Source organism: Oncorhynchus mykiss, chromosome 17 (genome assembly GCF_057628025.1).
Source record: "Oncorhynchus mykiss isolate SJ-2025 chromosome 17, ASM5762802v1, whole genome shotgun sequence".
Taxonomy (NCBI): Eukaryota; Metazoa; Chordata; class Actinopteri; order Salmoniformes; family Salmonidae; genus Oncorhynchus; species Oncorhynchus mykiss.
Window position 1 is genome coordinate 52,717,739 of NC_143038.1, and position 27,173 is coordinate 52,744,911.

General features: G+C 42.0%; 1 protein-coding gene across 6 annotated transcripts in view; it reads right to left on the reverse strand.

Annotated features, from left to right (window-relative positions):
* Positions 1-3,701: 3,701 nt before the first annotated feature.
* anks1ab (ankyrin repeat and sterile alpha motif domain containing 1Ab) overlaps positions 3,702-27,173 on the reverse strand; it is a 32,268-nt gene continuing 8,796 nt past the window's right edge. For 2 of the 6 annotated variants that reach the window (XM_021569581.3, XM_090204314.1), the window contains 11 exons: positions 22,963-23,078; positions 18,337-18,435; positions 17,891-18,037; positions 17,351-17,467; positions 17,030-17,203; positions 16,576-16,713; positions 16,261-16,332; positions 16,088-16,174; positions 15,759-15,896; positions 14,808-14,990; positions 3,702-4,500 (listed from right to left, as the gene is read on the reverse strand). In XM_021569581.3, coding sequence (XP_021425256.2) covers positions 4,462-4,500; positions 14,808-14,990; positions 15,759-15,896; positions 16,088-16,174; positions 16,261-16,332; positions 16,576-16,713; positions 17,030-17,203; positions 17,351-17,467; positions 17,891-18,037; positions 18,337-18,435; positions 22,963-23,078 — 1,310 coding nt within the window. In that variant the 3' untranslated portion in view covers positions 3,702-4,461. Of the gene's footprint in view, positions 8,447-12,540; positions 12,640-14,807; positions 14,991-15,758; positions 15,897-16,087; positions 16,175-16,260; positions 16,333-16,575; positions 16,714-17,029; positions 17,204-17,350; positions 17,468-17,890; positions 18,038-18,336; positions 18,436-22,962; positions 23,242-27,173 lie in introns of those variants that run through there. The other 4 variants (XM_036950540.2, XM_090204313.1, XM_021569578.3 and 1 more) reach the window with 3 other exon arrangements.

The following is a 27,173-nucleotide window of genomic DNA, read 5'->3' on the forward strand; positions in this document are numbered from 1 at the left end:
CATGTTCTAAAAGAAAGACTAAGGATTGTGGAGTTTGTTTTTCTTAGTAAGTGAAAGGAAAAGGGGTACCTAAAGGGGTAAGTAACCCTAAGCACAATATACTACTCACAACATAAATGACAAATCGATATACCTACAGTACCAGTCAAACGTTTGGACACCCCTACTCATTTTTACTATTTTCTACATTGTAGAATAATAGTGAAGACATCAATACTAAGAAATAACACACATGGAATCATGTAGTAACCCCAAAAAAACAAATAAAAAAAAACGAATTAAAATATATTTTATATTTGAGATTCTTCAAAGTAGCCACCCTTTGCCTTGAAAGCTTTGCACACTTGGCATTCTCTCAAACAGCTTCATGAGTTAGTCACCTGGAATGCATTTCAATTAACACGTGTGCCTTGTTAAAAGTTCATTTGTGGAATTTATCCTTCTTAATGCATTTGAGCCAATCAGTTGTGTTGCGACAAGGTAGGGGTGGTTTACAGAAGATAGCCCTATTTGGTAAAAGACGAAGTCCATATTATGGCAAGAACAGCTAAAATATGCAAAAAAACGATAGTCCATTATTACTTTAAGACATGAAGGTCAGTCAATGCGGGAAATTTCAAGATCTTTGAAATTTCGCAAAAACCATCAAGCAATATGATGAAACTGGCTCTCATGAAAGGAAGACCCAGATTTACAGTGGGGCAAAAAAAGTATTTAGTCAGCCACCAATTGTGCAAGTTCTCCCACTTAAAAAGATGAGAGAGGCCTTTAATTTTTTTGTTTCTGGTGTCCTTTGACAGCTCTTTGGTCTTGGCCATAGTGGAGTTTGGAGTGTGACTGTTTGAGGTTGTGGACAGGTGTCTTTTATACTGATAAGTTCAAACAGGTGCCATTAACACAGGCAACGAGTGGAGGACAGAGGAGCCTCTTAAAGATGAAGTTACAGGTCTGTGAGAGACAGAAATCTTGCTTGTTTGTAGGTGACCAAATACTTATTTTCCACCATAATTTGCAAATAAATTCATTAAAAATCCTACAATGAGATTTTCTGGATTTGTTTTCTCATTTTGTCTGTCATAGTTGAAGTGTACCTATGATGTAAATTACAGGCCTCTCTCATCTTTTTAAGTGGGAGAACTTGCACAATTGGTGGCTGACTAAATACTTTTTTGCCCCACTGTACCTCTGCTGCAGAGGATAAGTTCATTAGAGAGTTACCAACCTCAGAAATTGCAGCCCAAATAAATGCTTCACAGAGTTCAAGTAACAGACACATCTCAACATCAACTGTTCAGAGGAGACTGGGTGAATCAGGCCTTCGTGGTCGATTTGCTACAAAGAAACCACTACTAAAGGACACCAATAAAAATATGTGACTTGCTTGGGCCAAGAAACACAAACCATGGACATTGGCCCAGTGGAAATATGTCCTTTGATCTGATGAGTCCAAATTTGAGATTTTTGGTTCCAACCGCCATGTCTTTGTGAGACGCAGAGTAGGTGAATGGATGATCTCAACTTGTGTGGTTCCCACCGTGAAGCATGGAGGAGGTGTGATGGTGTGGGCGAGGTTTGCCGGTGACACTGTCAGTGATTTATTTAGAATTCAAGGCACACTTAACCAGCATAGCTACCACAGCATTCTTCAGCGATACGCCATCCCATCTGGTTTGCTCTTAGTGGGACTATCATTTTTTTTCCACAGGACAATGACCCAACACACGTCCAAGCTGTGTAAAGGCAATTTGACCAAGATGGAGTGCTGCATCAGATGACCTGGCCTCCACAATCACCTGACCTCCACCCAATTGAGATGGGTTGGGATGAGTTGGACTGCAAAGTGAAGGAAAAGCAGCCAACAAGTGCTCAGCATATTTGGGAACTCCTTCAAGACTGTTGGAAAAGCATTCCAAGTGAAGCTGGTTGAGAGAATGCCAAGAGTGTGCAAAGTTTCTACATGATTCATTTTCTGTTATTTCATAGTTTTGATGTCTTCACTATTATTCTACAATGTGGAAAATAGTACAAATAAAGAAAAACCTTTGAATGAGGATGTGTGTCCAAACTTTTGACGGGTACTGTATACATAAACCATTATACACTGTACATACACTTGTCTTATAAAGGACTTCTGAAGTATAAAAGTGTGAGTATAAGGCCATATGATCTTGGTCAATAATATTCTGTAATAATTTCTAGGATAAATTATTAGGCTATTACTGCCCTTAACAAATAATTGAGGTGCCACCCAACCTGATGGAATTCAGCATGCCATCTCATTACAGAGTTAAACATTATTATATTATAACCACACTTTATCATTGGAGGTCTTAGCCTAACGCAGGGATGGGCAACTTGTAGCCCAGGGGAGTCATGCACTCCCAAAATCTAAGGGGGCACAAAGTATGTGGGGATCGCTGGGAGGTGAAGACTAAGTTGACACCTGAAACAGCTTTTTCCTGCAATCTAGAGCCATAAACATTATGCTTAATTCTATGCAAAAAAATATATGTATATATTTTTTCTGCATAGCTAAGCATACCTCTTGAGCTGTCTGTATCCTGCTGACAGGTGGTTCTTACATTTAAAAAAATATATATATTCTTCCCTGCATCTCTGCTCAAATCTGGGTAAAGGATTGAAAATAAATCTTAGTCAGTACATTTAGGCCTAGATTCAATCAGATCAAGCATTAACCGGCAATAGCAGACGCCCCATAGCGGACGCTTTGGAGTTGTAATTGCGTTGGAGTCATTAAATCGTAGACAGCTGCGCTTGTGATCATTGTCACAAAGGCTCACCCGCCCCCACTCGCATTAGACGTAAATGACACTCAAATTGAAAATTAGGATTTATATAAATCTAATCAAGGTGTAGATTACATCTCACATTCCAGTTTTCGAACTTGGAAACATGGCTGCATGGGATTGCTGGCTGCTGGATTTCTCTTAATGCGACTCTGTGTAGCCAATGGCAATGACCGCTTTAGGTATAATGACAGTTCCAACACCGCCAAAACAACCGCTATGCAGATGTTGGCTAAAGCGGATCTGATTGAATAGAGCTCTTCGTTATTGCTTGCTTTTCTAAAATCGACCAACTTTTCCAGCAGACATTCCAGCTAAGATAGACAAGCCAGCAGCTCTACCTTGATTAATAGCCTTAAATGGCTTTTTGGTAACTAGTTATGAGGTTGGGAGATTAGGCTAGCCAAAGCCAACTTCATGAAGTTGCTAATTGGCTAGTAGTATTACAGAAAAAAAATACTTATTATTTTAAATAATGTTTTTAACAAGACACATCTTAAAGGGCACATGCCCCTGTACTCCCTATGGGCATGATACCTCTGTTGTGACCCCCACCCCAACAAAGTTGCCCATCCCTGGCCTAGTGCATCAACCGTTCTGAAATTCACTCCATGCTGTGGTATGTCAGTCTTTGAGGATCATAGCATCTGCTGGTGTTCATCCCTTTCTATACTATGTACTTACTGGTAAGTGATTTAAACCTACAATACCATATTAAGATCTCACACTAAATACAGATACTGCAGCCTGTAGAAGCTACATGTGTAGAAGCTTCCAGTTTTTACAAGGGTAAAGAGTTTGTAAGTTGCATTTTCTTCCTAATTTTAAATAGTCCCTCCATTGAATAATATATTTCATCCTCTTACTACATCAGTTAGCCATTGAAAAATAGTGTATTTTAAAAATGCATCAGTTTATTTCCATCACATGTTTTGTTCCAAATGTCTTTGCTAGTGAGGGAGTATGACTTCTGCATGCATACATCTATCTCCTCTGCCAGTCCCTGGGCTTGTCTTAGTGACAAAGAGATGCAATTAGCTCTCATAGAATATATTGTCTGACAGCTCCTTCAAACTCCCATGCAAGTAAGATGCCCTAAGACACAATCAAATACCTTAAGAATGAGATGTTCCATTGTACTATTTAATTTCAGGTATATATTGCTTTACATTTTTAAACATTATCATTGACAAACTATACTTTGCCCAAACTATACATGGGCATAGCATTATTATGCTGGTACGGTAGTTCTAAATTTGATTCACGTACTCTTGTTCTCTCTTCTTGATCCTGGTAGTAACAACATGTTAATCTCAAATATACCTGAATCAATAACAATTGTCATTAATGGCCCATCATTAATTGTCTATATTCTGTATATTATTGTACCTACAGGAAGTCAGATGTGGAGGTAAAGACAGTCAGTGTGAGGCCAGGGAGGATATTTGACCTTTCAGACTGACCTTCTCACCCAGTGGACAGACAGCTAGTGTAAGGTTCTAATTTCTCTGTTACTTGGTATTCAGGAGATGTGGTAGAAGGCAGCAGACCTTATCAAACAGTCCCTCATAGACCCGCTGAATGTATCCCTGTTGGTCTCTCTGGCTCTAGTCTACACACACGCAGACGCTCACATTGGCTGCTCCACTTCAACTCATAGCTTGGTGTCCGGAAACTTGAACGCTGGAGTGAGCTACACAAGGAAAACACTGACGTTAAAAAACAGAAGCATGCACAGCCAAATCATGCCACCACAATTGTGTCTGCTTGAAATAGCCTCTGCTCTTTAAATACTTAAGGCTTTTATATGGACCCAAACCAAAACAGGTTGAATGTATTTTCATGATTTCAACACATAACAGGGAGGAACATACGTAGTGCAAGAGAAATGACAATGCTGGACAATGTAAATGAGATGAGGTGCTATCTTTGTGAAACGAAGAAAAAAGTAAAACAAAACAGCAAATTATAAGATAAAACAAAACAGACACTGCTGTTACAGACACCTCAATGGGCCATCAGAGGACCAAACACAAATACTGCCACATGCATCAGTACTGTAACAGTCAGAACAGATTGACGATGAGACACAGCTACAGTACCGCACAGAGACTAGCATGTCTTAACAGTCATTCTCCAGTCAGCCATCCTGTATTAACCAGGTGTCGTTTGGAGAGAGGCGAAACATAACATCTCCTGCAGCAGGAGACACAGAATGAGGACAGCAGCTAGAGACAGAACAACCCATCTTCCCACAAGGACACAAACACAAGGCTACACAGCACACAGAATAGGTTGAGCAAAACACAAACAGATAGAGCCAACAGACACACTACATGACCAAACGTATGTGGACACCTTGTTGAACATCTCTTTCCAAAATCATGGGTATTAATATGGATTTGGTTTCCTCGTTTCTGCTATAACAGCCCCCACTCTTCTGGGAAACATTTCCACTAAATGTTAGAACATTGCTGTGGGGACCATTCAGCCACAAGAGCATTAGTGAGGTTGGACACTGATTTTGGCCGATTAGGCCTGGCTCGCAGTCGCCGTTCCAATTCACCCCAAAGGTGTTCGATGGGGTTGAGGTCAGGACTCTGTGCAGGCCAGTCAAGTTCTTCCGCACCGACAAACCATTTGTGTATGGACCTCGCTTTGTGAACGGGGGTATTGTCATGCTGAAGCAGGAAGGGGCCGTCCCCAAACTGTTGCCACAAAGTTGGAAGCACAGAATTGTCTAGAATGTCACTGTAGCGTTAAGATTTCCCTTCACTGGAACTTGTAGCTCGAAATATGAAAAACAGCCCCAGACCATTATTCCTCCTCCACCAAACTTGACAATTGGCACGGTGCATTCGGGCAGGTAGCGTTCTCCTAGCATCCACCAAACCCAGATTAGTTTGTCGGACTGCCAGATGGTGAAGCGTGATTCATCCCTCCAGAGAAAGCGTTTCCACTGCTCCAGAGTCCAATGGCGACAAACTTTACACCACTCCAGCCAACGCTTGGCATTGCGCATGGTGATCTTAGGCTTCTGTGCAGCTGCTCGGCCATGGAAACCCATTTTGTGAAGCTCCTGACGAACAGTTATTGTGCTGATGTTGCTTCCAGAGGCAGTTTGGAAGTCGGTAGTGAGTGTTGCAACTGAGGACAGATGATTTTTACATGCTACGCGTTTCAGTACTCGGCGGTCCCGTTCTGTGGGCTTGTGTGGCCTACCACCTCACGGCTGAGCCGTTGTTGCTCCTAGACGTTTCCACTTCACAATAACAACACTTACAGTTGACCGGGGAAGCTCTAGCAGGGCAGAAATTTGAAGAACTGACTTGTTGGAAAGATGGCATCCTACAGTATGATGGTGCCACATTGAAAGTCACTGACCTCTTTAGTAAGGCCATTCTACTGCCAATGTTTGTCTATGGAGAGTGCGTGGCTGTATGCTCAATTTTACACCTGTTAGCAACGTGTGTGGCTGAAATAGCCGAATCCACTAATTATAAGGGGTGTCCACATATTTTGTATATATAGTGTAGATAACTAGACCTGCGGTATAAATCCCTGTGAAAGGAAAAACAAGAATGCAGTTTCACAGATATTTTCAACCAAAAACTATTTGCACAATGAAAGCATATCTAATTACATTTTGATCCCTCAAATGTAAAGTTCCATGAGTAAGCCTGAATCTTTGGCACTGTCGCTAATGTTTTTGTGACTAATTTGTTTAAACACACTGTACCTCATGCTGAACCTATGTGCCATGGCATGGATTACAACCCACGTAATCTTGATAAGATGCAACATAAGGAGTCCAGCAACACAAATGTGCCTTGCCTCATAAATTGTCTAAAATTAAAACAATGTTATTAGGAATATATTGTATCCTTCACCATGAATTGGCAAATTCAATTATTGCCCTCAAATTCCTTGGACATACCCAAATGTGACCTTCATGACCATGGTGTTTTGGTAATTTCTCATACATTTGCACTTAAATTATTTACTACGCCGATATTATTGTGGTCTTGCTTCCCTTGGTTTCTTTCACTAAATATATTCCAGGAAGCCCTGGTCTTAAAAGCATATCTTATTAAAGAAACCAACCATATCCATTTTAAAACAATATATTTTTTTAAGGGATAGTGCCATGTTTTAACACAGTGTTCTCTGATGAGCCAAACAGTCTCTGTTGATTGTCTCTCTTAATAATAAAATGACTGGTGAGGCACCATGCACACTGTGAAGCTACAGAGCATTATAGACAGTATTATCTGGACAAACCTGTACCATTACAACAACTTCATTGCAGCTCAGCCAAAGTGTTCATGTGTTGTCAACTCAAAAGTACTGTTAGTCTTTTCAACCATGGAAGACGCATGTAGCAGTCAGCAGGTGTGGAGAGTGTGTGATGGTGGCAAGGGATGCTCAATTGATTACATTTAGATAAACTGATAGATGCCCAGATTGAAGTAATTAAGGCTACTGATCTTGGCAGATTGATGACGAAGTTGTCCTCCCATTTGTGTACAAGAAGAGCACACAGGAATTTGAGGTTCAGTTCTTGATCCATTTTGAATGGAAAGGGAAGATTCCTTGATGATCCATCAATGTATGATAAAATAAATGCGTAGAAAAAATAGTTTTTTTTTGTCTTTCATGCATCTCAGGTGATGTGTCTCCTCACAGCACCTCACAGTGGTAGATGTCTGGCAAGACAGGACAAGCTTCAGATAGGGAAAGAAAAATATTGAACTTGCCTTTAGCGGAAAACAAGTGAAATACAAAAATAAACATGGTATTAAAAAGACAAAATTGTTAATCCTTTTGGGAAGGGGGTAAACTATTGTTTATGGCTGAGGAGGTTGTTTGGGACATGATAATGTTCTTTGTTCCACTCTATGTGGGACCAAAACGGTAAGTTGATAATATCACAAGAATAGTACTCCTTTGGCGTTAGATAAAAAGAGGTACTTGTGAAGGTTTGTTCTTTTCTTGTTCACATTGGCAGTGCAGCCAATGCTTATCATGTTACTATCAGGTAAAAATGCAACAGGTAGCTGAACAGAAAAAAAGTCATGCTTGTTTTGACCGAAGGGAGTCACTTGGAAAATAATGGCATGACAGGAAGAGAACAAAAACCACAATGTCTTCAATGATGATAAACCTAATAGGGGGTGGATGCAAATGCAAGTAGTTGGGAGGAGGAGGCAGATCGGTTGAGAGAGCAGGGCCATTGTAGGTTCAGTTCAGGTCCATCCACAAGTCAAGGGGCTCCATCAGTGGCTGCAGGAGGAGCAGGGTCTGCCAAGGGGTGAGGAACAGGAGAGAGCTGCAGGGATGTGTGATGTCAGAGCAGGGTGAGGTTTGTGTAGGGCAGGGCAAAGGAGAGGGGGCAGCCCTGAGGGATGCTACCATCACAGTGAGAAGGCACAGGGCTCGTGAGAGAGAGAGAGGGCGGTAGAGGTCAGGGGTCAAACTGGGTGCTAGTGCGAGGTGAGGATGGGGCAGGCGATCCAGTCTCAGAATATGGTGGTCTCGTACTTGGTGCTGACAGGGCGCTTGTTGGAGTCTCTCTGGTTGAAGAGCCAGGTGGTGCTGCCCAGGGACTGCATGTCTGTGTCCATCTCCAGAGGGTCAATCTGCCGGGGGAGGGGAGGGGGGATGAGAGTTGCACACTCAAGTCCTCAGCACATGTGCAAGTGGAATAAAGGCACAGTCCAGTGATGCTAGAATCACAGACACCAGGGCTCAATCCACAACATATAGATAGATGTCTGATAACAAAACAGGCTGCTGGAGACCTAACAGACCACACACACTCCCATCTGTCTCTTAGTCTGGGCTTCAAATTAAGTGAAAATGTGAAAACACCGTAAGGATTCAAACATGCGCTCTTAAACAATAGGTTCACCAAGAAAAAAAAGTGCCTCTGTTAACACATGAACAGCCAGAAATCAACACTGATCACTACCAGGATAAACATCATATGTTATAGCTTTTCCTTATAAAAAATGTACTTTAATTAGTAGTCCTGTATGTCTGATTACACTAAACACCACTGATAAACCCCAAATAAAGTACATTGTGGCAATGCAAAACTGAAATATACTACTGTCTACATATTCAGTACCAGTCAAAAGTTTAGACAAACCTACTCATTCAAGGGTTTTTCTTTATTTGTACTATTCTACATTATAGAACAATAGTGAATACATCCAAACTATGAAATAGCACATATGGAATCATGTAGTAGCTAAAAAAGTGTTAAATCAAAATATATTTTATGTATGAGATTCTTCAAAGTAGCCACCCTTTGCACACTCTTGGCATTTTCTCAACCAGCTTCATGAGGTAGTCACCTGGAATGCATTTCAGTTAACAGGTGTGCCTTGTTAAAAGTTCATTTATGGAATTGATTTCCTTCTTAATGTGTTTGAGACTATTAGTTGTGTTGTGACAAGGTAGGGGTGGTATACAGAAGATAGCCCTATTTGGTAAAAGACCAAGTCCATATTATGGCAAGAACAGCTCAAGGTAGCGAAGAGAAACGACAGTCTATCATGAATTTAAGACATGAAGGTCAGTCAATCTGGGAAATTTCAAGAACTTTGAAATATTCTTCAAGTGCAGTCGCAAAAACCATCAAGCACTATGATGAAACTGGCTCCCATGAGGACCGCCACAGGAAAGGAAGACCCAGAGTTACCTCTGCTGCAGATGATAAATTCATTAGAGTTAACTGCACCTCAGATTGCAGTCCAAATAAATGCTTCACACAGTTCAAGTAACAGACACATCTCAACATCCACTGTTAGAGACTGCGTGAATCAGGCTTTCATTGTTGAATTGCTGCAAAGAAACCACTACTAAAGGACACCAATAAGAAGAAGAAACTTTCTTTGGCCAAGAAACACTAGCAATGGACATTAGACCAGTGGAAATCTGAGATTTTTGGTTCCAAATTTGAGATTTTTGGTTCCAACCGCCGTGTCTTTGCGAGACAAGGAGTAGGTGAACGGATGATCTCCGCATGTGTGGTTTGCACCGTGAAGCATGGAGGAGGAGGTGTGATGGTATGGGGATGCTTTGCTGATGACACACTTAACCAGCATGGCTACCACAGCATTCTGCAGCAATACGCCATCCCATCTGGTTTGCGCTTAGTGGGACTATCATTTGTTTTTCAGCAGGACAATGATCCAACACACCTCCAGGCTGTGTAAGTGCTATTTGACCAAGAAGGAGAGTGATGGAGTGCTGCATCAGATGACCTGGCCTCCATAATCACCCGACCTCAACCCAATTGAGATGGTTTGGGATGAGTTGGACTGCAGAGTGAAGAAAAAACAGCCAACGAGTGCTCAGCATATGTGGGAACTCCTTCAAAACTGTTGGAAAAGCATTCCAGGTGAATCTGGTTGAGAGAAAGCCAAGAGTGTGCAAAGCTGTCATCAAGGCAACGGGTGGCTACTTTGAAGAATTAAAAAAAATATACAGTGGGGCAAAAAAGTATTTAGTCAGCCACCAATTGTGCAAGTTCTCAGAAAAAGATGAGAGAGGCATGTAATTTTCACCATAGGTACACTTCAACTATGACAGACAAAATGAGGGAAAAAAATCCAGAAAATCACATTGTAGGATTTTCAATGAATTTATTTGCAAATTATGGTGGAAAATAAGTATTTGGTCAATAACAAAAGTTTATCTCAATACTTTGTTATATACCCTTTGTTGGCAATGACAGAGGTCAAACATTTTCTGTAAGTCTTCACAAGGTTTTCACACACTGTTGCTGGTATTTTGGCCCATTCCTCCATGCAGATCTCCTCTAGAGCAGTGATGTTTTGGGGCTGTTGCTGGGCAACACAGACTTTCAACTCCCTCCAAAGATTTTCTATGGGGTTGAGATCTGGAGACTGGCTAGGCCACTCCAGGACCTTGAAATGCTTCTTACGAAGCCACTCCTTCGTTGCCCGGGCGGTGTGTTTGGGATCATTGTCATGCTGAAAGACCCAGCCACGTTTCATCTTCAATGCCCTTGCTGATGGAAGGAGGTTTTCATTCAAAATCTCACGATACATGGCCCCATTCATTCTTTCCTTTATACGGATCAGTCGTCCTGGTCCCTTTGCAGAAAAACAGCCCCAAAGCATGATGTTTCCACCACCGTGCTTCACAGTAGGTATGGTGTTCTGTGGATGCAACTCAGCATTCTTTGTCCTCCAAACACGACGAGTTGAGTTTTTACCAAAAAGTTATATTTTGGTTTCATCTGACAATATGACATTCTCCCAATCTTCTTCTGGATCATCCAAATGCTCTCTAGCAAACTTCAGACGGGCCTGGACATGTACTGGCTTAAGCAGGGGGACATGTCTGGCACTGCAGGATTTGAGTCCCTGGCGGCGTAGTGTGTTACTGATGGTAGGCTTTGTTACTTTGGTCCCAGCTCTCTGCAGGTCATTCACTAGGTCCCCCCGTGTGGTTGTGGGATTTTTGCTCACCGTTCTTGTGATCATTTTGACCCCACGGGGTGAGATCTTGCGTGGAGTCCCAGATCGAGGGAGATTATCAGTGGTCTTGTATGTCTTCCCTTTCCTAATAATTGCTCCCACAGTTGATTTCTTCAAACCAAGCTGCTTACCTATTGCAGATTCAGTCTTCCCAGCCTGATGCAGGTCTACAATTTTGTTTCTGGTGTCCTTTGACAGCTCTTTGGTCTTGGCCATAGTGGAGTTTGGAGTTTGACTGTTTGAGGTTGTGGACAGGTGTCTTTTATACTGATAACAAGTTCAAACAGGTGCCATTAATACAAGTAACGAGTGGAGGACAGAGGAGCCTCTTAAAGAAGAAGTTACAGGTCTGTGAGAGCCAGAAATCTTGCTTGTTTGTAGGTGACCAAATACTTATTTTCCACCATAATTTGCAAATAAATTCATTAAAAATCCTACAATGTGATTTTCTGGATTTCTTTTCTCATTTTGTCTGTCATAGTTGAAGTGTACCTATGATGAAAATTACAGGCCTCTCTCATCTTTTTAAGTGGGAGAACTTGCACAATTGGTGGCTGACTAAATACTTTTTTGCCCCACTGTATATATTTTTATTTGTTTAACACTTTTGGGGTTACTACATGATTCCATATGTATTATTTGATTGTTCTGATGTCTTCACTATTATTCTCCAATGTAGAAAACAGTAAAACATTATGAAAAACCCTTTAAAGAGTAGGTTTGTCCAAACTTTTGGCTGATACTGTATATAAATTATAGCTGTCCAATACCAGATTAATCTGAATCCAAAAGCTGAGTAATATTGCAGGATTAAGACTAAATAGGCCACCTCAAGCATCTTCCTATTTGTACTTATCACACCGCTATGCAATTAAAACACTAGATCATTAGCAGCACAACTGTTAAGCCATAAATCATTTGTAGCTGGTTAAGTCAAATCTAAGCTATAGCCTAATTATCCTCAGGAAACAATTCATGAGAAAGAACTGCTTATCTTAAAAAAGCTCAAATGGAATGACTATGAGAAAATAGAGAATGTGACAGAAATTCAGTGTAGGCTAAGTCAAATCAAAAGGGCAAATATTCTGTAGCTACATGAAGTGCCTGGAAAAAAACTAAAGATGGGCATGGAATGACAAGAGAGAGAGAGAGTTAGAGGTATGTCAGGTAGGTTAGCAGATGGATGATGAAGGATAGCGGAAAGGAGGAGAGAGCAGGACCTGGACTCCAGGGCTAACAGAGTGCAACGGGAGGAAGGAGGGGCGGTGGGTAGTACACGTGTGACAGTAACAGCAGCGGCATTCTAGTGGAGGGGCACCCTGGGAAACAAGAGGATCAAGAAGAGAAGAGCAAAGAAATGTTAAACAGGGAAATAGAAGAACAGAGCATGTATAGTGGCACTGAACTGACCATAGCAGTGCAAGATATCCTGTAAAGAGTGAATCATCTAGGTTGTTTATCACATCCTATTTGGTGTAGACAAATAATGTTGTTAAGATTGAACTCTGAAACATTGTTTTATACTAGACAGCAGCTGGCATAGCAGGGCTTTATCTCATCTGCCAACTAGACTGGACTGTACTAGCCAGGTTCCCTTCAGTGTCTAGGCACAGCCAGTACAGTACAGGGTACACAGTGCAGTGTTTAGGAGTAGTGAACTACATATAGTTCAACTAGTAATTTAACCCCACTTTGCAGTAGATTGGTGGTAGTTAAACAAAATTCTAATATTGGTAGTGTTTCAGTAGTTAATTACATTTTTGTCATGTAGGGGTGTAGCTAACTACTGGAACTACTCACTACTTTTCTTGCTAAAATAACAGTTTCTCACTTAAAATACAATATTCTTATTTGAAACAGTTTTTGTGTTTAATATGCTAAATTACACATTCTGTTAACATCTGAGCTGTTCTTGTAATTTGTAGTCTATGACATTTCAGATGTAGATATGATAATGTATCACAAAGCAGTTTGGATGTCGTCAACTACTGTTTCAAAGTTACTTTAGTTAAGTAAACTAATTAGCTTTAGTGCAGCTCAACTTTTTCCAATGTGAAGTAATTGGTCGCAAGGTAAATTATATTTTCAGAGTAGCTTCCCCAACTCTGACAGTGTTCAGCTGCACAGTGATTTATGCCATAATGGACATGGGACAAAAAGAGTGCACACCTGGCAAGAATGAAATCACTTCGGAAAAAAGGAAAGGTCATCTCACAATTGTGAAATCATTGTCAACATTAACAGCTGCAAATTTAGTTCCCGTGTGTAGATGTTCCTAAAATTCCACTGCCTAAAACTCGATCATAAATACCACCAACTTGTGCATTATGCTGCTTACTGATTACCTTATATATTATACCTAATGTATTATACCTCAAATGTTCTACCTAATATATTATATCTCATATATTATACCTCATATATTATACCTAATATTTTATATCTCATCTATTATACCTAATATTTTATACCTCATATATTATACCTGACATATTATACCTCATATATTATACCAGGGGTGCAACTTTGGTTTTAGAAGTGGGGGGGACATAATGTTGTTGTTTTTTAGTTCGTTTTTTATCCAGTCGGATAAACACTCTAAGCACCCTACCCAAACACCTGGAAGCATCCGTATTGTCCTAAAACACACCGTTGCCTCGTTTTGTATCACATTCCAATGGTAAAACTGGGGGGGGACAAAAATGCAATTTCATAATGTAGGGGGTACATTTCTCCCCCGTCCCCAGTGAAAGTTGCACCTCTGATTATACCTTATATCTTATACCTCATATATTATACCTCATATATTGTACCTCATAATATATTCTGTTTGTAGTAGATAATAAAGTACAGTGATTTGTATGGACGCATAAACATGTTGAGCCGTGTGCATACATGGTCCAGATGGTGCAGCTTTATCAGGTGACAGTGATCACTGAGTGTTCATTATTCTGGGGCCTGAAAGGTTAATACATCCATACAGGGCCTGAGGCATATGTAAACATTTACGTAACACTCTCAATCAATATACATGGAAACAGAGGAGGGGCCTGGCGACCAGCAGAGAGACACAGCTCTCCTTCTCTCTCTTTACTCCCACAGGAAATTATATCCTGCCTGTAAGCAAAAAAAAATAAGACTATTCATTCATCATGGTTCTTATATTGTATGGCTGCAGGAAAATCTACTCCGATCTGAGTGACTCAGAGTCGGGGAGATGAGATTGGTAGCAAAATAATGACTCATCACTTTCATCGCTCTTCAAGTCTTCCTTTGTGTGTAACAGGGTGATCAGTGGTTTAAACTCCGAAGGAACACTCTGTGAGTCATCTGGTTGTGCATATTTCTGCATACACACATACACATCTACACATACATACTGAATATACAGAAACACAGTATGTATATATCACATAATGCACGTGCAGAAACACACATGTTGTGCTACGAGTGAGATTTGTGTTTATGCTCAGTGTGTGGTACTCACTGTTGATCTCCTCATGCTGCTCCATTGCTGTGATGTGGGCCGGCTGGATTTGGTCTCAATGACCTCTGACCCCAGAGATGGTGGGGGGACTGGGACATACTGCCTGGCTTTGGTCTGGAGAGCCAGCTGATAGGCCACCTCAAAGGCCTGACCCAGCGTCAGGATGATCTCATAGGTCTGGGTCTGTACCGAGGGAGGGAGTAAAGAATGAACAGACGGTTGCAGTAGTGACTGACAGCTACTTTGAATGAGGCACTCTGAATGAGGTACTAATTACAATAAATCAGCATTTTTGTCATTGAGATGCCATTCATAGCAGGAGCACTATGTTAATCAAGGATGCAATTAGACAATCGAGATGTAGCTTTGTATCGTGTGCCAGGCCTTTTTGAAACATGGCTTTAAAAGAGACTAATCAAGATATGAAGTTATTTGCATGACAGCAGGTGCATTACTTTAATCAATACATTAAGGCAATTTAATTAATCAAGATGTGAAGTTGCATGCAGTTTTGTCAGCAGGTTGCCAAACTCCAATAAACCTTTTCCTATCAAACTTTTCATGATATTACTGTATATGGCATTTATAGTTAAATTAATAATAGTCAGAGTACTTTAGAAAGATTTTAAGGTGGGAAATGGGTGATTGTATTTTGGCATACATATGTAGAATCTTAATTTGAGCCAGTTTGCTACAGTAGGAAAATAATCCTGCAGCAACAGAAAATGTTAATTATTATGTGGATTATAATGAATGGAATTTTTTTGTAGGGGTTGATACATTTTACATTAGGGCAACTCAAGCATTTTAAAACCATTCCTGCTGTGCAGGACAATTCTCAGCAACAAAAAAGTGATCAAATTAAGATCCTACATCTGTAGTCTTATGGAGTGATAATAATGTATGGAGTGATTGAAGGGTTTGGGGTTGTGTCATCATCCTGTTCCTCACCACTTCCACAGTGCTGAAGACATGGCAGAAGTGGTGGCCACTTTTATTGTCCTTGGTGATGTAGGCGAAGGTACAGAGTTCCTCAGGGTCCTGGGCCGCACAGGAGATGTTCCTGATCTCATGTTCGGCTACTATGGTCTGGTGAGAGGACAGAAGAACAGAATGGAACTGAGGAGCAACAGGAACAACAACATTGACCAGAAACAACAGACTTCATCGGCACCAACAGTGCTATCTTTATTTAGGGGAATCAGTATGAGAGAGCGAAGTAGGGAAATGATGCTGCTGACATCATCATGCATCTCTCATTGCCTGCAGGCTCCCAGTACCTTAGTGGCTGCGTCAATAAACTTGACCCCTTTATAGGTGATGGAAAGGATGACAACAGGACCCTTTCTTGAATGGTCCTTCGACTTCTAGAAGTAGAAAGAAAATGGCAAGGGGTTATATATCAATATGGAGTGCTAGAAAAGAGTGATTGAATATTGATGACATCACGTACCCTAATTTTGGCACAGGCTTCTTGAGTTGACTCAATCCCCCGTAGATCCCTGATAATCATTGATCCTAAATACTGGAAAAGAAGCAACAAAAAAGGTTATCATCTCTGAATTATCAATTTCTGATACATCAAGCAATGATCAATATTGGATAGCTGGTGACTATATGTAGAATCTTAATTTGAGCCAGTTTGCTACAGTAGGAAAATAATCCTGCAGCAACAGAAAATGTTAATTATTATGTGGATTGTAATGAATGGAATTTTTTTGTTGGTGACTTCTCTTCAGGGGGCATAATGACTGTAGACATGACTTACACTGGCCTCATACCCACAGGACTCTAAGATGAGTTTCTCAGGCTGGTGATGCCAAGTGGACACTGTAGCGTATGTGGCAGACTGGCTAGGCGGCCGAAGGGTCAAACTGGGTTCCCTATGTCTGTCACTCTGTCTGTCCTAGAAAGACACATACAGTAGAGACGGATTGATTCTGTAGTGTACAGGGATGCTTATGGCATACAATTTTGTCACAAAATATTACTGGATAATAAAACTACAAAGATGCTGTAACACTTGACTGATCAATATATATTTAATACAAGCATAGAATGACCCAATAATTTGTTAAACACATAACAGCTTTGGTTTCAGATCACCTCAGCAGCAGCTTCCTCTCTTTATGACATGATTATCCCAAGCATACCACAGAGACACATATTTCCATCACTTTATGAGCTACAGGTAAAGACAGCGTTTTGGCAGGAGAACTAACATGAGAGCGTGGTCTCTCGCTGTAGGAGCGCAGGGACACACTGCAGTCCTGGTCCATGGCTCTCCTCCTCCTGCCTGCCTCTCCCAGGGGCAGGAGCATGTCCATGGAGCGACTGGTGGACGGGTCCATCTGACTCAGAGCAGAGGTCCCTGTCTGGGACAACAAGTCCTGAAACTGACACATACAGATTGATTGATGATGTGGGCGTGGAAGATTTCAAACAAAATAGTAACTCAATACATATTTCAATTAGGTATTAGAATGTTATGTAGTGTCATACAGGTGAAATTATTGTTAAAATGTGACAAGGCTCTAACTAACCCTGATCTGTGAGAGACGGTGAGAGATCTGTGATTTGGTCGGGGCCTCCTCATAGGGCCGCTCTGCCAGAGACGCTATGATCCTCTTCCTGTGGCCCAGAACGCCGATTTTCAACACCTACAGAGACCGGCACAGATGGGACACAATGGTGACTAGACTGTACTAAGGCCTGTGTGCATATGAACACTAATACTGACAAAAACAAATATGAATGGAAATACACCACAGGTGGTTGGTGACGCCTTAATTGGGGAGGACGGGCTCGTGGTAATGGCTGGAGTGGAATTAGTGGAATGGTATCAAATACATGGTTTCCGTGTGTTTAATGCCATTCCATTTACGTTCCAGCCATTATCATGAGCCATCCTCCCCTCAGCAGCCTCCAATGAAATACATAGTTGGACACCCATGCCGGCACACAACAGGCAGACAGAACGGACTCCTCAATTATTCAGCTCAAATCTGTTTTCCTTAAGCTCAGTACAGCACTGTCTCCTCCCTGAGGCACTCTATAATTCACTAACAAAACATTGGCCTCACATTGACAATCTCCAACTCCCATAGGTTCTTCACACAGTCCAAGGTACGGTAGCCGCTAGACAGGAAGTTAGGCAGGTACTCCTGCAGACCTAGCACATCCAACCAGGTGGAGAGAGAGGTGCTGCCATCACAGCCCAGGGCCTTCACCTATAGACAGGGGCAGAAAATAGATCAAAATACATTAAAATAAAAGCAGGATTTCACAATTCCCTTCAGGATATTCCAACCATAACCAATGTCAAAGGGCTTTGTCATGGGATCTCTTTTGCCATAGCTACAGGCAAGATCCAAGCTACTTTACAATACCGGTCATCCTGTCATGATTGATAATACTATGCACAAACGTAGATAAATCCAATGCACACTCATTGACACCTTGATGTTCTTAGATGAATGCTCATCCAGGTAAAAGGTTGCAGGTGGTGCCCTAGACTGATGATAACTACCTTGGGCAAGCTGCGTGCTGCGTGGAGGATCTTCTTTCTGTGTCCAGGGTCAGTGATTCCCATATCTCTAAGGTCCAAGTCCTCCATCACGTTACTGCCCTACACATGCACCAACGCACGCAGTACACACACGCACACACACAAGTTAATCACACAAACTGCAGACACTTATGCATAAACACATATAATCACTTAAGCTAACTATTAACATAGACATTACAACATATCCTACACTCTAGGTCTATATGCGTGGCCAAGCATGACTCTAACACCATCATTAAGTTTGCTGACGACACAACAGTGGTAGGCCTGATCACCGACAACGATGAGACAGCCTCTAGGGAGGAGGTCAGAGACTTAGCAGGGTGGTGCCAGGACAACAACCTCTCCCTCAATGTGATCAAGACAAAGTTGCTGATCGTGGACTGCAGGAAAAGGGGGGCCGAACATGCCCCCATTCACATCGACGGAGCTGTAGTGGAGCGGGTTGAGAGTTTAACTTCCTTGGTGTCCACATCACCAACAAACTATCATGGTCCAAACACACCAAGACAGACGTGAAGAGGGGACAACAACGGCTTTTCCCACTCAGGAGACTGAAAAGATTTAGCATGGGTCTCCAGATGCTCAAAAAGTTCTACACCATCGAGAGCATCCTGACCGGTTGCATCACTGCCTGCTATGGAAACTGCTCTGCATTTGACCATAAGGTGCTGCAGAGGGTAGTATGTATGGCCCAGTACATCACTATATAATAGGTGGTGTCAGAGGAAGGCCCAAAAAATCTTCAAAGACTCCAGTCACCCAAGTCATAGACTGTTTTCTCTGCTACCACATGGCAAGCGGTACCTGAGAGCCAAGTCTATGTCCAAAAGGCTCCTTAACAGCTTCTACCCCCTAGCCATAAGACTGCTGAACAATTAATCAAATGGCCACCCGCACTATTACACTGCGGCTGCTATCTGTTAGTAACTTTTTTATTTCATACATTTTTTTATTTAACCTTTATTTAACTAGGGAAGTCAGTTATTTACAATGACGGCCTACCAAAAGGCAAAAGGTCTCCTGCGGGGACGTGGGCTGGGTTTAAAAATAAACATTTATTAAATATAAAGATAGGAGAAAACACACATCATGACAAGAGAGACAACACAACACTACATAAAGAGAAACCTAAGACAACAACATAGCATGGCAGCAGCATATAACAACACATCATGGTAGCAACACAACATGGCAGCAGCACAACATGGTAGCAGCACAAAACAGGGTACAAACATTATTGGGCACAGACAACAGCACAAAATTCAAGAAGGTAGAGAAAACAATACATTGCACACTTTACCCCCACCTACATGTACAAATTACCTTGACAACCTATACCCCCGCACTTTGACCAGTAACCGGTACCTCCTGTATATAGCTTCGTTATAGTTATTTTATTGTGTTACTTTTTATTTTATATTTTAATTTACAAAATATTTTCACAACTCTATTTCTTGAACTTATTTTTTTTCTTTCTATTGTGTTATTGACTGTACTGACTGTTTGTTTATTGTGTAACTCTGTGTTGTTGTTTGTGTCGCACTGCTTTGTTTTATCTTGGCCAGGTCGCAGTTGTAAATGAGAACTTGTTCTCAACTGGCCTACCTGGTTAAATAAAGGTGATATAATAAATAAAAATAAAAACTGCATTGTTGGTTAAGGGCTAGTAAGCATTTCATGGTAAGGTCTACTACACCTGTTGTAGTTGGCGCATGTGACAAATATAACTTGATTTGATTTTGATTTATATGCACTCAATAATGCACACACACACACACACACACACACACACACACACACACACACACACACACACACACACACACACACACACACAGAGAGAGACACAGACCGGCACACACACACACACTGAGACACAGACATAAACACACACACGCGCATGCGCTTATTTATGTCCTCAGACAAACAGGAATGTTGCGGTGAGAGGACATTGGAGTCAAATAAATTGTGCATGCCAAAGGTAATCAATCTATTCTAATGCAACACCACCAAGGGAAAAGCAATCAAAACTGCAGGAGCTTTTACTTCTGAGCTACAGTGTTGCATTGAGACAAATTACATTGGGCATGAGAATTATGTATCTGTGTGTTTGTATATGTGTGTGTGTAAAGTCATCTAAACATTTCCTATTTTCCTTTTACACTAATGATTGACAACAATAGATGTTCACCATTTGTTTTACATAACTTTCCATAAGTGGCACATGCTTCGTCATCTAAATCAGCTTTATAGGGAGAAATAAAGATACAAGGAGATCCTTAAAAATGTGGAGCTCAGCATTTTCCCAGTGGACTGCTGCGGATAGATTTTTCCTGGCCAAGAATGTTAAAATGTAGCTAGTCTTTTCTAAATCTAGCCTCACTGCTCGTTTCTGGAGCACAATGCAGCAGTTACAGTAACACACTGATGATCACTAGAACAAGGATCCAAATAATGCAGTGTCTGACGTCAGGAATCGCCCAAAATAGATATTTCCAATAAATTGTTGGACGTTCCAGAAGGTCCCACTCTAGCTTGTCATTTATACTTAATCAGGAATATATGATGAAGTAATGAATAGCTATTTTTGTTGTTATTTATAAGTACCTATTACATAACTGTGACACATACAATCCCTCATCACAAAGGGGGAAGGTTCCATGAAATGAGGAGGCACCAGAAAACCCATAAGGGCAGACCGAAGGTCTGAAGGGTAGACTAACTCTAACTATCTCTGTTTTGAAAAATTTGATCTATGACGCTCTTGCCTTTGGGATCAGCAGGGAAAACGGGCACTCAGATTTCTCAACTGGGCTATACTCTAAAAGAGTGTATTTTATTTAATGAAGATGACAGCTTTGTCATCGCAGCTTTCAGGCCCGATGTTCACCGACTAATGTGCGTCTCCAGCACAGTCACCATTACCTTTGCTCCTCTGGGCTTCATGACAATGTATTTATATGTGATTTGATTTAATCTACATTCATTTGATGATGGGGTTGAACAGTGTCTCACAGAGCCATCTCAACCACTCAATAAAAGTTATACCTGGCAAAACCCAGTATACCACTTCCCCTGATCTAGAGTCGGCCCACAAAGCAAATCAACAAATAAACAGAGCAACACTGCAGTGATAACTCGATGAATCTGGCAGAAAGTTCAATGGGACACCATTCAACCTTTACAACATCTCTCTGACTGCTCTGACCTATTCAGACAGCAACCTCCAAGTCCTTGTAAGTATCGGAGGGGAATTTGTCCTGCAGAGAGCTAATCAATTACCTGGTTGGTACTTCTACTCCTCAGACATTAATGCAGAGATGAACATTAGCATCACAATGCTAATGACCCATGATCTTCATCCTATTATAACCGTATTAACACGAACACCATTGGTACAATACTGGTTGGTACAATACACTCTACATCACTATGCTGACTATTCCCGGTTGAAACACAGTATATCAGACTTCTCCCATTGGTTATGTAACCTCTCCAACAGGTGCAGTCCGTTGCCCCTGGCCAAGCTCTCATCTGTGGCAAACTCATGTAAACAACAGTACTGAAGCAGCTGTGTCATCAGATTAGTTTGTGTTTGCTTTAAATACCATGTTATTCACCATTTACAACATATTTTTCAAAGTTACCTAATCAGTGGAAATATCAGTGTTGTTTTGAACATTCATTGGCAAATGTTGTAACACAACATCCGTGTGTTGTAACTTAAAAGGAACATGATTGCCTCTTAGTTTGACACAAAATTCACAGTCATTTTAGCTGCAGCTAATCCATTTCATTAATACAGAATTCCAGAGGCACAGCCTATTGAATCTGCCAATGCTTTCCAGAAACTAGAGACATACAAGACTCAAGGGATGTCATAATGATGTTATTTTGTGGCTGAAGTGGCATAAGATAACCAGAAAAAAACATCAGTATACAACTTGACCATGACATCACAAAATATGTATGAAGTCTCTACAGCAAAAAAAAAACATTAATGCCCTTTAAAAAAAAAAACGTTACTTTGCCACAAAATATCTTATAGAATTGCCAGAAAGTTAAATCCATACTGTGACCTCAACAGAGTGGTTTGTTGTATCTGCTGATGATTGGGTGAGCTATACTGTGTATGTTTTCTGGCCGAGCCAGCATGGAGGTCAAGGCTATAGAACATAAATCAGCCTGACAAGATAGGAGGGATGGTGGTGACTATGGGAATTTATTGTAAATGAGATGGAATGATTGGGGATGAAGGAAAAAAGTGAATAGGTTTTGTTGGGATTCGTCTTACTATTGGTGACCTCTTCTACGCTTCAAAGGGATTTACAGTAAGCACATACAGTAAATCTATATAGGGTCATCTACTGTATAGCAAGGAGAGGTGAAGAGCAGCTATGGAAGAAAGAGAGAAACTGGGGGAGACAGAATAAGGAACAGAAACTGAAATAGAAGAAGGGGAGATGGAAAGGAGGGAGAAAGGGAGATGGAAAAGGAGGGAGAAAATGAGATGGGAAAAGGAGGGCGAAAAGGAGATGGAATGAGATGAATAGTTAAAAGATCTTAGAAACGTTGACTCACCATGTAGCGTAGGTCGTCAAAGCCATTAAGCAGCAGCTTGCTCTCATACTGCGGCAGCCCCACATGCTCCAGCCACTCTCCCACAGGCTGGTCCAGGGCTTTGCTGCAGGCCCCATCTGCCGAGAGAGGGAAGCGCTTCAGCAGGGAGAAGCCGTTCAGCCGGTAGCAGCGGCACTCCGAGGACGAGACATGACATTGCCACATCATCCTCGGCCAGCACAGCCGAGTGCAGGAGCACCAGCAGGGCAGAGGAGACAGGGTCCAGGTTGGGGGAGGGCGGCTCCCACAGGGCAGGAGGGGGCCCGGCTATTCTTACCCTGGAGATATAGTGGTGGAACCTGCCCACCGTGGTATACTGTACACCCACTGTTGTTACAGTGAGTGTCAATGTCAGGCAAGGATGGAGGTAGAGGTGGATATGTAGATCTTTTTAATACTGATCACCACTTTCAATTAATTGAGCCAATCTGGCATCTTCTATCAAAATGTTTAGCTAATTACTGACATGGAAATTGCCAATGCCTCAAAATGTTTCATTTCCAGCACACTGTAATACGGAGCACTAAACCAAATAATTTTCCGGACCACACAAAGATGATACAGTATTACTGGATATCATATTCCACATGCTGTCTTTAAACCTGGTTAAACCAGCATCAGCATCATCCTTTTTGAGATAATATTCCACAAGGGTATGGTAAACCACAGTAAGTTACAGCTCCTCTTTGTAGCATTTGGTCACCTCTGTCTCTGTCCCATGGCTTTAATGGACAACCTGTCTGAGAGCTCTGACGGTAGAACCGTGATAAAGTAAGGCTATTCGTGTAATCTGGATTATGGGATTCTCTCTAGGATTTTGGTTTTACTCCACAAACAGAATGAGAGTCCAATCTCATACACCAACATTCAGGTTTCTCCTTTGGCTTCCGACTGTTGATGAATCAGAATCCAATCACTAGCCACTTGATAAAGCTCCAGCCGCCGGCATGCCTGCTAGCCCGAGGCTCTATGTCCTTGGTGTTCCCAGTGATCCTGGTGGAAAACCTGATGCTTCCCAACATATAGACTCCCCTCTGGAGGCTGGCTCATTCAGAGAACGTTCTAATCATATCTCACACCAGTAAATCCAAGCTCAGCTCTAACAGAGCGCAGGTGAGCCTCTTGACTCTCGGCTGAGATCTCCACAGGACCACCTTGGTTCAGCCAGCCTCTTCCCTGTGCGATAAGCCCCCTCCACCCCACCTGGTTCTCCCCCACTGTGGGTACAGCTAGCTCCTGTGCTCAGGGCAGAGGTTTGCTGCATCCCCTGTCTGATGCATGCACTGTCACAAAGCAGCTGCTCTCGGCTCACACGCTCCCCTCACCGCTTCCCTCACAGGACATAACGTCCTGATGCTGGATACTCACGAGTCCAGAAAGCAGCCTCAACCGCGTCCTTCCCGCATCCACAACAGGCAGTCTTGATGCTCATCCCCCTTCCCATTCAGACAAATCCCTCAAGCTTTCTCTCTCTTCTGCTCTCTTTCTGGCTCTTTACCTCATTCCCTTATTCACATAGTCTCTAAGTCCACTGCAGGGCTGCCGTATGCTGCCTGATGGAGAAGGGTACTGCTCCACGTATCAGCTCTTCGTTCCTCCCCCTATCTCTCTCTGCCTCACACTCTTACTATATAAATCCCCCTCCCTTTCCCTCTACCTCATAGCCTCTCTCTCACTCCCTCTACCTCAGTCTCTCTCTCTCTCTCCCTCTCCTCCAGTCTCTCTCTCCCTCTACCCCAGTCTCTCTCTCCCTCTACCCCAGTCTCTCTCTCCCTCTACCTCACAGTCTCTCTCTCTCTTCCCACCATCTGCACTGATTAGAATTGCACAGAGGCACTCTGATCTTGCTAGTGCTGAAAAGACACCACCGTCAGAGGCAGGGAACAAGCACTAGGAGCCTTAAAATCACAGACCTCTCTGTATGGGATGACTAGAATATAAAAAAATATGTATGTTTCTCCCCTTCTACATGGGCAGTGATTTCAAAGCTCGGCTTCCCATTGCTTTACAAGGGACATTAAAATAAAGAAAATGTTCAAGCTTATTCACAGCTGTCCTTAATTCATTTACATCTCGCTGTGATGATTGTGCGAGTGGGGCAGCACTGACTCAAGTCAGTGCAAATCTCTCTCACGCACACGCACACACACACGCAAACAAGCACACACGCACACACACACACACAGTGTTTAATGGACTGTCTCTCATAACGACTCTCAAGTCCCTTTCATTGGATACCCCCCGTGCTACAAGATGACAGGAGAAACATTACACTCTTAGAAAAAAAGGTACTATCTAGAACCATGGGTTCATGAGGGTTCATCTGCTGGTTCCAGGTAGAACCCTTTTGGTTCCATGTAGAACATTTTCTTATGGGGACAGCTGAAGAACTCTTTGGGAACCCTTTTTTTCTAAGAGTGTAACTCCTTTTGTTACGTCAGCACATATCACAAACTATTTTAGAATACAACAGTTGATGCGTGAAGCTTACAGATAACTGCAGGAATCAAATGTGTGAAATGCAACAGGATAATACAAATGGGCACACAGACTTCTATTGAAATAAAACCAAATAGGCATTTGCACCCACCTATGCAGGACTGCTTACTGCGTCCATCACTGGTGATATCTGGATACAGCTACAGGCACAGAGTAATTATGCAGGCTTTCAGTCTGCCTGTGAACGCCTCACTCATCCCATCCCCAGCCAGCTGGCCAGAGGAGGAGAAGTCATGGTTACAGAGGCAAAGTGAGGAGAGATCGATTTGAGCTCCTGCCGTAATTGGCCGGCTGTAACGAAGTTGCTCTACCTTAATGAAGGTAAAGGTCAGGTCTTTGTGACCACGCATCCGAGATAAGCTCAAGAGCTAACACTCATAATTCATAATCAAGAACAGACAGCCCTTCTATTAGACATGCTTTGGGATAGAGAGAGAAAGGATGAATGCACTCACTACTGTAAGTCGCTCTGGATAAGAACGTCTGCTAAATGACAAAAAATAATAATAATGTGAAAAGGAAAAGGAAGACAAATGAAGCAGACAGATAAGAGATGCACATAAAAAGATGAATAGTGAAGATGATGACATGTGCATGTGGGGGAGATAAGATGGTAATATAGAAATGGGAAAGATTGGAGCAGACTCATTACGTTTCACTCAGACTCCTCCCTCTTCCCCCAGAGCTTTACCGATGGCAGCTTCTTTAATATATCACTCAAACAAAGCCTGTTAAAGATACCAGCCCTCCCCACCCAATTACAGCCATTAATTTAGGACGACATCAGCTCCCAGGGACCAGCAGGGCCTAATTACTGAGTGATTGTTACTGTTAGGGGGAACTGGGTTACTACCTCAGCCCACTAAATGAGTCTTCACGTCCAGTTTGGGCTAGTGAGCTTCCGAAGGGACCGACAGAGGTACCTAGGTCTAAACTTGGCTCGGGGAAATATTTACGGAGAGTTAATGGCTCTGCTAGCTAGATAAAGCACTGCCTCTTTATCAATGTGAGAGTAGCGCTAGCTCTGTCAACACATCCACAATGGCAACACTACCGAAAGGAACCGCAAAGCTAAATTAATTCACAGGAACGGAAGACGGACACTATATCTTTGAACGTCAGAGGAGTGGCAAACACATACTGAGCTGCAGGATGCCTCCTGTGTGTTGTTAAGAGAGCTCCCTCTCCCTCCCTGCTCGCTGTTTAAGTTAATTTACTCAATGCTCCTGTAACAGACAATTGAAGCACTTTCAAACCACAATTGCAAACAGCACATCGTTTAAGCATTCAATAGGCAGGGATGTTTCAAGAGGCAAAATGGCACAGCAGTCACAAACAAATATTATAGTTTAGGTTTAATTAGCACAGGTCATCCCTAGGAAATAGTATCTATGGAGAAACTGGGATGAGAGGAATAGGAGGGAGAGAGAGGGATGAAAGGGTTGGGGGATAATATAGCTCCTTTATAATGGTGGAATAATGTAGGGGAGAATAGTGACAATTTGACTTCCCTCTCCCACACTCACTCTCTTTCCCTCTCTTGATATCTTCATCCGAAAGGACACTTTCATTTTGTATCATTTCATTTTGTAGGAGAATACAATACCCTCATTATGCCTTTACCAAGAGGGCAAGTCAGTCAACGCATTTTGGCTAAACGTAGGGCAGCAGGT